The sequence below is a fragment of the Carcharodon carcharias genome, chromosome 12 (genome assembly GCF_017639515.1).
Source record: "Carcharodon carcharias isolate sCarCar2 chromosome 12, sCarCar2.pri, whole genome shotgun sequence".
Classification (NCBI taxonomy): domain Eukaryota; kingdom Metazoa; phylum Chordata; class Chondrichthyes; order Lamniformes; family Lamnidae; genus Carcharodon; species Carcharodon carcharias.
The window spans coordinates 142,093,493-142,109,326 of NC_054478.1; the positions used below are offsets into that span (position 1 = coordinate 142,093,493).

General features: G+C 45.9%; 1 protein-coding gene across 9 annotated transcripts in view; it reads left to right on the forward strand.

The window, feature by feature from the left end:
• Positions 1-15,834, forward strand: part of nbeal1 (neurobeachin-like 1) — a 309,051-nt gene that overhangs the window by 159,952 nt on the left and 133,265 nt on the right. For 8 of the 9 annotated variants that reach the window (XM_041200542.1, XM_041200544.1, XM_041200543.1 and 5 more), the window contains exon 7: positions 15,452-15,537. The exons of the other annotated variant lie outside the window; for it this stretch is intronic. In XM_041200542.1, coding sequence (XP_041056476.1) covers positions 15,452-15,537 — 86 coding nt within the window. The remainder of the gene's footprint in view (positions 1-15,451; positions 15,538-15,834) is intronic. 9 annotated transcript variants of the gene reach the window in all.

The window sequence follows — 15,834 nt, forward strand, 5'->3', positions numbered from 1 at the left end:
CTCTCCCACGCCCACACACGCACTCTCCCACACCCACACACGCACTCTCCCACGCCCACACACGCACTCTCCCACGCCCACACACGCACTCTCCCACACCCACACACGCACTCTCCCACACCCACACACGCACTCTCCCACATCCACACACGCACTCTCCCACACCCACACACGCACTCTCCCACACCCACACACGCACTCTCCCACACCCACACACCCACTCTCCCACCCCCACACACGCACTCTCCCACGCCCACACACGCACTCTCCCACACCCACACACGCACTCTCCCACACCCACACACGCACTCTCCCACACCCACACACGCACTCTCCCAGGCCCACACACGCACTTTCCCACGCCCACACACGCACTCTCCCAGGCCCACACACGCACTCTCCCACGCCCACACACGCACTCTCCCACGCCCACACACGCACTCTCCCACACCCACACACGCACTCTCCCACGCCCACACACGCACTCTCCCACGCCCACACACTCACTCTCCCACGCCCACACACGCACTCTCCCACGCCCACACACGCACTCTCCCACACCCACACACGCACTCTCCCACGCCCACACACGCACTCTCCCACGCCCACACACGCACTCTCCCACGCCCACACGCACTCTCCCACACCCACACACGCACTCTCCCACGCCCACACACGCACTCTCCCACGCCCACACACGCACTCTCCCACACCCACACACGCACTCTCCACGCCCACTCGCACTCTCCACGCCCACACGCACTCTCCCACACCCACACACGCACTCTCCCACGCCCACACACGCACTCTCCCACGCCCACACACGCACTCTCCCACGCCCACACACGCACTCTCCCACACCCACACACGCACTCTCCCACGCCCACACACGCACTCTCCCACGCCCACACACTCACTCTCCCACGCCCACACACGCACTCTCCCACGCCCACACACGCACTCTCCCACACCCACACACGCACTCTCCCACGCCCACACACGCACTCTCCCACGCCCACACACGCACTCTCCCACGCCCACACGCACTCTCCCACACCCACACACGCACCCTCCCACGCCCACACACGCACTCTCCCACGCCCACACACGCACTCTCCCACACCCACACACGCACTCTCCCACACCCACACACGCACTCTCCCACACCCACACACGCACTCTCCCACACCCACACGCACTCTCCCACACCCACACACGCACTCTCCCACACCCACACACGCACTCTCCCACACCCACACACGCACTCTCCCACACCCACACACGCACTCTCCCACACCCACACACGCACTCTCCCACACCCACACACGCACTCTCCCACACCCACACGCACTCTCCCACACCCACACACGCACTCTCCCACACCCACACACGCACTCTCCCAGGCCCACACACGCACTCTCCCACACCCACACACGCACTCTCCCACACCCACACACGCACTCTCCCACACCCACACATGCACTCTCCCACACCCACACACGCACTCTCCCACACCCACACGCGTGCTTTCCCACACCCTCTCACACACTCTCCCACACCCACACACGCACTCTCCCACACCCACACACGCGCTCTCCCACACCCACACACGCGCTCTCCCAGGCCCACACACGCACTCTCCCACACCCACACACGCACTCTCCCAGGCCCACACACGCACTCTCCCAGGCCCACACACGCACTCTCCCACACCCACACACGCACTCTCCCACACCCACACACGCACTCTCCCACACCCACACACGCACTCTCCCACACCCACACACGCACTCTCCCACACCCACACACGCACTCTCCCACACCCACACACGCACTCTCCCACACCCACACACGCGCTCTCCCAGGCCCACACACGCACTCTCCCACACCCACACACGCACTCTCCCAGGCCCACACACGCACTCTCCCAGACCCACACACGCACTCTCCCACACCCACACACGCACTCTCCCACACCCACACACGCACTCTCCCACGCCCACACACGCACTCTCCCACACCCACACACGCACTCTCCCAGGCCCACACACGCACTCTCCCACACCCACACACGCCCTCTCCCAGGCCCACACACGCACTCTCCCAGGCCCACACACGCACTCTCCCACGCCCACACACGCACTCTCCCACACCCACACACGCACTCTCCCACGCCCACACACGCACTCTCCCACGCCCACACACGCACTCTCCCACGCCCACACACGCACTCTCCCACGCCCACACACGCACTCTCCCACGCCCACACACGCACTCTCCCACACCCACACACGCACTCACCCACACACGCACTTTCCCACACCCACACACGCACTCTCCCACACCCACACACGCACTCTCCCACACCCACACACGCACTTTCCCACACCCACACACGCACTCTCCCACGCCCACACACGCACTCTCCCAGGCCCACACACGCACTCTCCCACACCCACACACGCTCTCTCCCACGCCCACACACGCACTCTCCCACGCACTAAGCAGTCAGCTTCTTCCACCTCACCCCCCAACTTCCCCCCCCAGCAATGACCTTGGTGTCCAATCCGCAGAAGCTCACTCCCAGACCTCACAGCCAGCCAGCCCCCAGACCTCACAGCCAGCAACCCCCCCACCCCCCTGCGGCCCCCAGAGCTCCCAGCCAGTCTCTCCCCCCCACACCCCGGCCCCCAGACCTCCCAGCCAGCCCCTCCCCCCCCTACGGCCCCCAGACCTCACAGCCAGCCCCTCCCCCCCCCCACGGCCCCCAGACCTCACAGCCAGTAACCCCCCCCACCCCCCCGCGGCCCCCAGACCTCCCAGCCAGTCTCTCCCCCCCACACCCCGGCCCCCAGACCTCCCAGCCAGCCCCTCCCCCCCCCCCACGGCCCCCAGACCTCCCCGCCAGCCTCTCCCCCCCCGCGGCCCCCAGACCTCACAGCCAGCCTCCCCCACCCCCCCCCACGGCCTCCAGACCTCCCAGCCAGCCTCCCCCCCACGGCCCCCAGATCTCACAGCCAGCCTCCCCCCCGCAGCCCCCAGACCTCACAGCCAGCCTTTCCTCCCCGCGCCCCGGCACTGTGCTCTGCCACACTCTGCTCCCTGGGCCCTGTTTGGAGGTGCTGGAGCTCTGCTGCAGCGGCACTGCACCACTGATCGTGGAGCCACACTTAGCATCAATGGGAGCCACCAGTGGCTCACGGGCCTTGCATTGGAGAACGCTGACCTAGGTCTAGGGGCCCTAGTCTTCTAAACTTAGAGCCAGGCCTTTCCAGAGTGAAGTTAAGAAACACTTTCACACACCCAGACTGCTTGAAGTTTGGAACTCTCTCCTGCATGTAGCAATTGATACTGCATCTGCTGTTAATTTTAAATTTGAGATTTCAGTTATCCAAAGGTATTGAGGGTTATGGGGTAAAGGTGGGTATATGGAGTTAGGTCTCAGATCAGCCACGATCTCATTGAACGGCAGGACAGGCTTGAGGGGCTAAATGGCCTCCTGCTGTTCCTTTGTTCCTGTGCCACAAGCCAGCCAGTTTAAAGCACCTTACCCCTTTAAAAATATGGGGTGCTTGGGTGCAGATTTTATTAACCCCCAAGGCGAGAAATGGGAAAAGATGCTTTTGAACATTTGTAGTTCTGATCTTTGAATTGTGTTGTTGATTTTGGATCCGCAGTAGCCAGAAATATTAGTTGAAGAGTCAATGGTACAAAACCTGCATAATTTTGAAAAGGTGATTAACTCTAGAGATGAAGAAACAGTGCCTGAAGCTATATTGTTGTCTTAAAGCTATTTTAATATCCCAAGTGAGTTGACTGTTTATTGTGACGAAAGCCCATTATGGCCGCCATTACTCAGTTGGTTGTCTCTGAGTCACAAGGTTGTGGCTTCAAGCCCCACTCCAGAGACTTGAGTGCAAAAATCTAGACCGACACTTCCAGCACAATGCTTAGAGAGGGCTGCATTTTTGGAAGTACCATCTGTTGAGTGAGATGTTAAATCCAGGCCCCTGAGGTGGATGTAAAAGAGCCCATGGCACCATTTTGAAAAAGAGCAGTGGAATTCTGCCTAGTGTACTGGCCAATATTTATCCCTCAACTAAAATCACTTAAAAAAACTACCTCACCATTATAATGTTACAGCTTGTGGGAACTTGCATTGCACAATTTGGCTGCTACGTTCCCTACTTAGCAAGAGCGCCTACACGTCAAAGCACTTTGGCTGCAAAGCACTTTGGGATGTCCTGAGGTTGTGAAAGGCACTATGTAAATGCATGCACATCTTTCATTCCTTCTGATACTTCCCTGAAGGCAGCTATTGTGCGTTATGCAGTGCTATGATAGTTAAAGTTGGGACAGTATGTTGGTCCAAGGACATGGAGAGATCACAGGCCAGCCAAAATTCCTGCTTCTAATCACTGCTGGATGTTGGATGAAGAAAACACAGCATTAGGCTCTGCTGTGATGTCCCTTTAATTAATAGCCCATTGACGGTGTCTGAGCATCCACTTGAGCCAGGTGCCACAGGTATGCAGCATTGGACTGTACCTTAACGTGAGTGATTGTTGTCAGAAGACGAGAGCAGGGAATAAAGCTGAGAAGTGAAAGCAAAAAACGCCTACTCCATTATGTAGCATTCGAAGACAAAGCCACATTCCCCTTGAAGTGCTGTGTAAGATTAAAAAGCAAATCGGAACTAAATTGAAATAGTGCATTAAGGTAGGTAAATTATGAGCATGGGAAATTGAAATGTAATGAAAAGAATAATAACCTAACAAGGTGACGTAATTTCTAAAAATAGTGTGGCAAAAATAGCAATCACAGGCTAGTAGACAAATGAAAGAGAGTGAAAGCAAAGAATGGAAAAAGCTGAACAACAAGATTTCTATTTATTGTGTATATTTTATATAAATAGGTAAATAAGGGCAGTTTCCTTGCCTGGAATCCGGTCTATTGAGTTTTTTGTTTTCGTTAAACAAAAATATTTGCTTATCTGCTGGTCACTCCAGTGGAAATGTACATTAGATCCCCTTTGGTACCATACAAATTTGGAATCAGCTAATCAGAGATTGAAATGCTTTCTGTTTTTTTAAGCCTTTGAGACTTTGGCATCTACTGCTGGTATTTGACATATCAGATAGCTGACTAAGTGCATGGCCCAACACAAATGGGCCTTTTGTATTCAAAGCTTGAGAACCAGTTGAGATAATTACTATGGCGATAAGTGCCCCAGTGTGTCGAGCTGTTTGTCGAAGCTGTTCTTGTCTGAAGGCAGCAAGAGCTGCAGCTATGTAAATGATCACAAGATAATTTCCAATTGTTCAATGAGCGTTCAATGTCTACACTTATAATGGTGCTGCTGAACAAGTTTTCCTGTTGGGCACTCGAGGGGTTAGATGGGCTACAAAAGAAAAGGTGCTACATTGTATATTCCAATTTGTCCACCCCACCTCCCTTTTTCTGATGCACTTTCAATTTTTTGGCTTCTACATTATCTACAGGCTACAGTTCTACAGGCTCATGGACAAGCAATTATGTCTTGTATGCAAGTGTAGACTGAGTGCTGGCAGGCTATTCAAGCCCAATACATGGCTGAACTTGATCCTGACATTGGCATAAGCGTCTACCTTATGGTGGCTAGAGCAGTGAAAGTGGCTGAGTGACGATTAAAATAACTGAGATAGAATGAGGAAACAAGTTTACTTCTCTAGCCCAGGCCACCACAGTGGCTGAGATCAGCTCAATCAGCACAATGTGAGAATTGAAAATGAGATCTCCAATGGGCGATCACACAATTTTGTGATTGTGCTTTCTACAGAACACATAAAAAAAAGATGGTTTATTGAAAAATCATCATAGCAGTAAGTGCTGAATTGTGATGGTGATACAAATAAAGCAAGTAATTATAACTCATAACATAGTTATAGACGATCATTAAAATAAGAATAAAGTTTAAAATATAAAGTATAAAAGGGTAGCTCAATTGTGAACACCTAAGTATACAAATAATTGCAATGTGCAAAATGCAGGTCTCCTTATTTTACAGAATAAAACGTTTAAGATGCAGGTGTGAACACTGCCCCTCACGTCTGGAATCACATCACATGGGACAGAATGTTCTTAGCTGATAATCCTAGATAAAATGACCTTTGCTGTCTCAAATTTGAGTGGATATGAGTGTCGTGACTAGTTTCCATTTGCATCATTGTTTGGTCTGTTTATTGTTTTACAATAAAGTGCCAATATTATTCATTTTGCAGCACTCTTACCTCTGAGACAGGTGGTTGTGGTTTCCTATTCCACTTCAGACCATAATCTGGGTGATAGTTCAGTGTAGCACAGAAGAAGTGTCAAGTTCAAACATTGTTGAACTGAGACTTGACTGTTTGGATGGACTTTCAATGAGCATTGGCACTATTTGATGAAGAGCAGGAAATTCTCCTGATCTACTGGATAACAGTGCTTCCTTGACCAACACCACCAAAATAGCTTAAGTGGTCATTGATTTCACTGTTCTGCATTTCGCAATCTGTGATGGGGTGACTTTGCCTTCTGCTGATCTCAAAGTAAGCTGCCCGCAAAGAACTAGCAAGCACTGGGGCGTGGATTTCACCTTCTTTGAAGTTAATTTCATTCTGGCGCTATCTATAATGGATCTGTGGTGTTAAGAAACAGTGATGCCATCAAGCAGGTTAGGTAGCTCATCACATTTCAGAATTCTTAGAAAGCAAATTGGGAAGTTACAAGCAGACCTTATCATTCGTTTTTTAATAATTTTTCAGAGAGTGAAGAAAAGATTGGGACATAACAGTTAAGGTGCAGCCTGAAATATCATAAACAAACTTTATAAAAATAATTCTTATTTTAAAAGTCTATGGATTTTTAAATCCTGGAATGAAGAAATTTAACATTCTAAAAACATAAAATAAGCTTTTCTGGGTCAGAGGTTGTTCAACAGTAAATAGGACTTACCATGCCTTTGTCAACTCAGTTACACCTCATTCAATAAGCCCTAACTTTTTCAGCAAGAACAATGGCATTAAAGAGTGGAAGTTGACATCAGTTCAGTGATTTCTAATTGATTTCTATCTGCAAGCACTTGAACAAGGCACCTGGTGGAGAAACGGGGAATCACTGACAGACCTCTGTATTTCCATATGTAACTCTGCGTGTTATCTTCTGCTGTCCTTATTCCATTGCAGATACAGCCTCTTATAAATTCCCTACAAAATGAAGAAATGGCTTAAAGCTTAGCTTGGCTAATATAATAGTATTCCATCTGTAGGGTTGCAAGATTAGTAAGTGTGATTGCGATTATATATTTAGGTGGTTTGATCAGTGAGAATATTAGCTCTGTATTATGGTTAAGAAAAATAATTAAAATTGTGCAAGAAACGCATGTGGGTGTCTGTAGTGTTGGTTTGCATTCTAAGCATGAGCAGTCCCAGTCCCATTTGATCAGATGTTTGGCAACGTGGAATTTTTAATGAGCTTTTCACATGTTCAGGCTCTTGGCACCGATCTATTGCCCCATATATTATGTTTTCCTCAACAGAGTGCCTTTTCCAGCATTTGATTTGGGAGAGCAAACAACACACTTTAAAAAAAAATGCCCAAGTATTTTACAGTGCAATTTATATTCCTTGCTAGACTTCGTAAACTTGTTCGCAGCATACTCACCTCACTGGATCTGGGAATCAAGTCCATACTCGAGCCTGATGCTAGGGCAGGCACATCGCAAAACATACCACAGGTGTGGAGGCCCTGCTTAAGAGAAGACAGCAGGATAAATCTTGTTTTACTCCAACTTTCCTTCCAGCCTGCCATTCCTGTAGGCTGAAGTCATCTTATTGAGTTGCAAGGGCATACACAGCCAGGGCAGTAGCATTAACCACAGTTAATAATATCTTTCAGTTTATAGCTGCAGAACCTCTAATATGAATGCATTGTACACCTGTCTGCCTAAGAAGTGCTGGAGAGATCAGCTGAGATATGTTGGACATGCATGGAGGATAAAAGGTTTGTTATGTGAGATTTACGATGGTCGACATTATCCTCCTCTTGAAAGAAGACGTAGCCTGGGTTGAAAAATAGAGCCTGTTTGGTAGGCTTCCTGATATAAGTAGTCATTCTGAAAGAACCAAATTGATAACCTCCACTTGCAGCCCTGCGTCATGATACGTGAGATGTTATGAAATTAGAAAAATTCCATTCAATTTAAGGCCTTCCAAATATGTAATTTCTTTTGCATTCATGGCGCAGTCAGAGGCAGCAATTGGCTCAGAACAGCATAGAGAATCTTTGCCACTCCAGGACTTAAATAGGATGTTAGCCAGTAGCATTGTGGCAGCACCTTCACCACATGGACTGCGGCTCACCACTACCACCTCGAGGACAACTAGGGATGGGCAATAAATGCTAGCGATGTCCAGATCCCAATAACAGATTTTTTCAGTGAGACGTGGGCTAGAGGTGAAGGACTTGCCCCTGGGATTACCCTGTCAGAGTATTATTATGGTGTTTACGATAGACTGTGCTAAGTACCTTGGACCATAAGATGTGGGAGTGGAAGCAAGCCATTCAGCCCATCAAGGCCACCCCACCAATTAGTGAGATCATGGCTGATCTGATAATCCTCAACTCCTCTTTCCTGCCTTTTCCCCATTACCCTTGACTCCCTTACAGAGCCTTGAATATACTTAATGACCCATCCTCTACAGCCCTCTGTGGTAAAGAATTCCACAGATTCACTACCCTCTGAGAGAAGAAATTCCTCCTCATCTCTGTCTTAAATCTCATGTCTGGAAGAATATCCTCTTTCCCCCCCCCCCCCCCCCCCCCCCCCCCCCCGACTCTTAATTGGGAATAGCCTTTGTGTGGTACCAGTAAGTTGAACTATTAGCAAGAACTATAAATTGTATCGTGGAATTTTTATGCATTTTTAAAAATGTGTTGAATGCTCTTCTAAAACACATGGTGCTGTATTGGGAAATGAGGGAGAACTCGATGGATGGGACAGGCAGCAGGTGTCAAGAACCTGGGGGTACAAGTTTGCAGATTGACTTACTCAAAGTGACCGTAGATCCGGTCCAGAATCCATGCCGAGACCATTTGACAGCATCAGCGCTGAATCTGAATGTGGCGTCGTGGAAACTTAAGTTATGACTGTTTACAGCAGTAGATTTTGGAAATAGAGTTGTTCCAATATGTGTATATTATTTTTGATTCAAATTTTATTCCAAAAATTTGCATAAATGGAAATCTTCTTGTTTGGAGCTTTGCTTTTGTTAGAATAATCTATTTTAAAGCAATCTTCTGGTGAGGAAATGATTGAGGCAACCTAGTTTTAAAAAAAAGTCTCCCTTTATAACCCCATAAGCACGCACATGCTGGTGTTAAGATCATTTATTTGTTTGGAATGAATGACTATAGATTCTACCTATGAAAAAGAGCTGTGTCTTTCGGGCTGATGTAAACTGGAATGACTAATTGTTTAGCTGACATGCACTAATCAAGTCAGTGTGACTCATGGGTATAAAAAGCAAAATTCCAAAGTCACTGTAGCTGATGAGAACAGCTGTTACTCCAAAACTCTTTGAACTTGCATCACAAGTGAGGAATGTGGTTGTTGTATGTTGTAACTGAAATGGTGACTAGCATACTGTAAGCTCCACTTTGAGATAAACTCCCTGGTCTTGGTAACAATTGCGTTTCTCGTGCACAAAGCTCTTTGCTTTCAGCCTCAGTCCGGAGATCTGAGCACGTAATCGATAATCTGGGACAAAATTAACAGTCACTTGGACAAGTGTGGATTAATTAAGGAAAGACAGCATGGATTTGTTAAAAGTAAATTGTGTTTAACTAACTTGAGTCTTTTTGATGAGGTAACCAAGAGGGTTCATCAGGGTGATGGGGTTAATGTTGTGAACATGCACTTCCACAAGACGTTTGATAAAGTGCCACATAATAGGCTTGCCAGCACAGTTGAAGCACATGGAATAAAGGAGTTAGAGGCATGGATATGAAATTGGCTGAATGACACAAAATAGAGGGTAATGGTGAGCTGTTGTTTTTTGGACTGGAGGGTCATACAGTGGGGTTCCTAAAGGTTGGGTACTAGGACCACTGCTTTTCTTGATACATATTAATTAACTAGACTTCAGTACACAGGGCACAATTTCAAAATTTGCAGATGAGACAAAACGCAGAAATATTGTGAACTGTGAGGAGGATTGCGATAGACTTCAAGAGGACATAGACATAAATTGGGAGAATGGACGGACAAGTGGCAGATAAAATTTAAGCTGAGAATTGTGAAGTGATACATTTTGGTAGGAAGAGCGAAGAGAGGCAATGTTAAATAAAAGGTGCCATTCTAAACGGGATGAGGGGCTTGGGGATATATGTGCACAAAGGGTTGAAGCTGGCAGGGCAGGTTGAGAAAGTATCTGAAAATGGTTAAGGAATCGTGTGCTTTATAAATAGAGGCATAAAGTACAAAAGCAATCAACCTATGATGAACCTTTATTAAACAATGGTTCGTCCTCAACTAGAGTATGTAACTCTTTAACTTAAAAAGGGAGGGAAGTAGAAAGCAGGAAACTACAGGTCAGTTAGCCTAACATCAGTCATAGGGAAAATGTTAGAAGCTATTATTAAAGATGTTATGGCAGGGCACTTAGAAAAATTCAAGGCAATCAGGCAGAGTCAACATGGTTTTGTGAAAAAGAAATCACGTTTAACCAATTTATTGGAGTTCTTTGAAGGAGTCACATGTGCTGTGGGTAAAGGGGAATTGGTGGATTTACTGTACTTAGATATCCTGAAAGCATTTCATAAAGTGCCACATCAAAAGTTATTGCGGAAAATAAAAGCTCATAGTATAGGGGCTAACATATTGGCATGGATAGAAGATTGGCTAGCTAACAGGAAACAGAAGGCATAAATGGGTCTTTTTCTGTTTGACAGGGTGTGCCACAGGGATCGGTGCTGGGGCCTCAACTTTTTACAATTTATATAAATGATTTGGATGAAGGGACTGAAGGAATGGTTGCTAAATTTGCTAATGACTGAAAGATAGGTAGGAAAGTAAATTGTGTAGAGGACATAAAGAGGCTACAAAGGGACATGGATAGGTTAAGTAAGTGGGCTGGCTGTGATCTGGCAAATGGAGTATCTTGTGGGCAGATGGGAAATTGTTCATTTTGGCATGAAGAATGTTAAAGAAGCTTATTATTTAAATGGTGAGAGATTGCAGAGCTCTGAGACTGAGGGATCTGGGTGTCCTAGCCCATGAATCACAAAAGGCTAGTATGCAGGTACAGCAAGTTATTAGGAAAACTAATAGAATGTTATCATTTATTGTGAGTGGAATTGATTACAAAAGTTATGCTTCGGTTGTACAGGGCACTGGTGAGACCACATCTGGAGTATTCTGTATAGTATTGGTCTCATTATTTAAGGAAAGATGTAAATGCATTGGAAGGAGTTCAGAGAAGATTTAATAGACTAATACCCTGAATGGGTGGATGTCCAACGAGGATAGGTTGGTACAGTTAGGCTTGTATCTGCTGGAGTTTAGAAGAGTAAGAGGTGACTTGACTGAAACCTTTAAGATCCTGAGAGGTCATGACAGGTAGATGTGGAGAGGATGTTTCCTCTTGTGGGAGAATCTGGCACTAGGAGTTACTGTTTAAAAATAAGGGGCCTCATTTAAGACAGAGATGAGGAGAAGTTTTTTTTCTCTGAGGGTAGTGAGTCTTTGGAACTCTCTTCCTCAAAAGGCAGTGGAAGCAGAGTCTTTGAATATTTTTAAGGCAGAGCTAGATAGATTCTTGATTAACAAGGGGGTGAAAGGTTATTGGGGGTAGGCAGAAATGTGGGTTTGAGGTTACATTCCAATCAGCCATGATCTTATTGAATGGCAGAGCAGGCTCAAGGAGCCTACTCCTCCTCGTTCGTATGTTTGTATTGTGTCCAATCCTGGGCACCATACTTTAGGAAGGATGTGAAGACATCACTGCTGTTCTCTGGAGTCAGTCTTCAGGACTGCCTACAATCCAAGTCACACTATATGCACTGTGTACGTTGTATGCCAAGATTATAACATCAATGTTCTGTCAGCAAAATTAAATTACGAAACTTTTGATCAGAAAAAAACTTTTGTACAAGATTTGTGTTTCATAAAGAGATCCATTCCATTATGAATTTGTGAAAGTTTTTTTGAGCTTATTGTTGTTGTCTCAGTCTTGTTTAGTGTTTAAGGCTGTCACCCTGCTTCCTTATATTTCAATGTGTTCTGCCTATGAAATTCATCTTCTCCAGATATATATCCATCTTATCTTAGTTCTCCGTTGATTTAGATGTATGAATTTATCCTGAGCATACCTGAAGTTACAGCTTTTACATGCTGACTGACTTTTCTGTTGTGCAGTATAGGCAATAGCTCCTCAGTCTGTTTCCTCAATCAGTTTGATCGTAGATGATAGCTACATGACCTCCGTTTTATCCCTTGATACTCTTGCATTACAAAAATCTATCAATCTCAATCTTTAAAATTTCAGTAGATCCTCAGCAGCCATAGCTTTTATGGGAGAGGATTCCAGATTTTCACTACTCTTTGCATCAAACAGTGTTTCTTGGTTTCTCTCTTGAATGGCTGAGCACTAATTTTAAGATTTTACCCTCTTGTTCTGGATTATCTCACCAGATGAAATTGCTCCTCCGTTTCTCCCCTATTGAATATCTTTATCATTTTAGACACCTCAATTAAATCACCTCTCAAAGATATAAACTTGGGAATACAAACACAGTTTATGCAGCCTACCCTCTACCTTTTTAAGACCTAATATCATTCTGTTGAATCTGGAATCTGGAGTGTTAACTAAACAACTGAAACTTATCCCATGTTTATGAAGGGAAAGTCTAATTGGTTGGTTGCTTCCAATTTATCAATCCAACCTTATCAATCAGCAGAGATTAACCTACTGAGTTGTGGTATAACTTAATGTTTCCTTGACAGTGATAAATCAGAGGAAGTGAGAACCCGTTGTGAGGAATGCTTCTCTCAACCTCAGAAAGGCAGCTATTTGGGTTAAAACACATGTGATTCCTCTGATTTCAGATTCCAAGCCAGTGTTCTGGTGTTGTTTTGCTCAACACTTACTTTTTATGGTTCAGGAGTTAAACCAGTGCCCTGCCTGTCCTCTTAGCTGGACATAAAAGACCATTTGAAGAAGAGCTTGGAAGTTCCCCCATATCTTGGTCAATATTTATTCCTGAACCAACATCACGAGAAACAGATTATCTGGTCATTATCTCATTGCTGTTTGTGGGAACTCATTGTGAGCATATTGGCTGCTGTGTTTTCTACATTACAGCAACCACTATGTTTTTTAATTCTTGCATAGGATGTGAGCGTCACTGGCTGGGCCAACATTTATTGCCCATCCCTAATTGCCCTTGAGAAGGCGGTGGTGAGCTGCCTTCAACCGCTACAAGTCCATGTGGTGTAGCTACACCCACAATGCTGTTAGTGAGGGAGTTCCAGAACTTTGACCCAGTGACAATGAAGGAACAGAAATATATTTCCAAATCAGGATGGTGTGGCTTGAGGGGAACTTGCAGGCGGTGGCATTCCCATGCATCACTTTCTAGGTGGCAGAGTTCGCAGGTTTGGAAGGTGCTATCGAAGGAACCTTGTGGTGAGTTGCTGCAAAAATACTTAATTGGCTGTAAAGCACAATGTGACAAGCTCGTGAAAGGCGCTACGCAAGTGTAAGGCAATCTTGCTTGATTTTTGCCTTACTTCCTTGCTTTTTGTCTGAATGTTTTAGGATGTAGAACTCCTTTGTTATCACTAATATTTTTTGTGTCTGGGGTACACTCTGATTACTTCAATTAGAAGCTGGTTGCCGCAGCAAAGCTCTATTGTTGCATTAGTTTCCATTTATATTTGCTCGCTAGTCTACTTGGGAAATCCAGAATCACTTTTAGAATTTGAAATGGAATCCAAACACCCATTGGAGAGAGGCCTGACTCACCTCATGTGACTGAATCACTTGAACTATATTTGAAAGTATATGTCCCTTACATTCTTTATATGAATGAATTCTTGGATGACTGTGAAACGTGGTTATGCTACTAGCCAAAAAACCTTCCACAGTTCCGCTGATCACTTTGTCTCTAATTCATGTGTGCTAAGTTTTGGGTTATCGACATTGGCAAAAAGACCTCCATGCTGGGCCATGGATGAATGCACCAAAGCCTGAACTGATTCAGCTGATCTCAACTGAGGCATTAGTACAGTGCTTTAGGATTGGGTTCTGTCTTTTGGTTAGGAAATGGAATATTGGCCAGGGTTCTCATTCCTGATAGCTAGCTAGTGACTTTGCTATTAGCGCTGATGATGAGGCTGGGCGACTATGTTTTGATGTAATTTTCTTCCTCACTCATTCCTTCCTCTGCCTCTCATTCCCCATGTACAGATAGCCCACAAACACTCTCAGTTCAGTCCTGTGAAGAATGGCCATGAATGAAATATCAGGATCTTGGAGATAGGTGTGGAACTGTTTCTCAGCAGGAAACGTTGAGCCTGTATCCATTGGAGTTGAGAAGAATGAGAGACAATCTTATTGAAACATATATCATCCTGAGGGGACTTGACAGGGTGGATGCTGAGAGGATGTTTCCCCTTATGGGAGAGACCAGAACTAGGGGTCTCCCATTTAAGATGGAGATGAGGACTTTTTTTTCACTGAGGGTCATGAGTCTGTGAAATTCTCTTCCCTGAGAGCAATGGAGGCAGGGCCAATTGAATCTTTTTAAGGCTGAGTTAGATAGATTGTTGATTGACAAGGGTGTCAAAGGGTATAGGGGTAGACAGGAAAATAAAATTGATGGCGCAATCAGATCAGCCATGATCTTATCAAATGGCAGACCAGGCTCGAGGGGCCAATTGGCCAACTCCTGCTCCTAGTTTGCATGTTCTCAGCAGGAAATGGGCCAAAGGAAGAACATTGGACTTCAAACAGATAAAGGGTAGAAACAAAATTCTAAATAAAAACAAAACAAGCTCCATTTACTTCCTGGAGGAAAACATATGTGATGGAGATGATGCTTGAAGAAGCGTAAAGTAGATCTGAAGGGATTAAACGATTAAGTGGTTAAGGGCTTTTCTCTTACATAAGAAAACTCAAGCTAAATCATTACGGCTTATGTTATCTGAAGGTGTAAACAATCTCAGCAATGACATTGCCATCCAAGCAAGTGAAGTGTTACAGAAGTTACCTAGAGTGATTCACAGTCAGAGTCCACTGATTCTTACTGCATGCAACTTTATGTCCCATGTGTGAAGTTTATAATGGGCTTTCAGCAAACCACATTCTCTCTCAATTTCAGCAATATAAGCTGCCTTTTGAGTGACCAATGTGCTTTCTCTTCCCTTTCTCAGAATGTTTTCAAGAGAGCGAGCATCTGAAGGAGAGTCTGAAGTGCTGTCTTATTCACCTCTTTGGGGCTATTGTTGCAGGAGGACAGGTGAGACAAGGGTGGAAACAAGCCAAGCTGCATAAAGGAGTTAACTTCACTGTTAAACACACACAATTTATTTCAGATATATTTGAAAGAAACGGACATGGGGACAAAAGCAGTATACTGCGGATAAATAAAAAGAGAAACTGCTATAAATACTCAGCAAACCAAACAGCATCTGTGGCGGGAGAATAGAGTTAACATTTCAGGTTGAGAGGGAGTGGCTGCTGGCGGCTGGAGGAAGGAGAATGGCTGCTGGTGGGGGAGAGAGTTGAGTGGCTGCTGGAGACAGGAGAGAGAGTG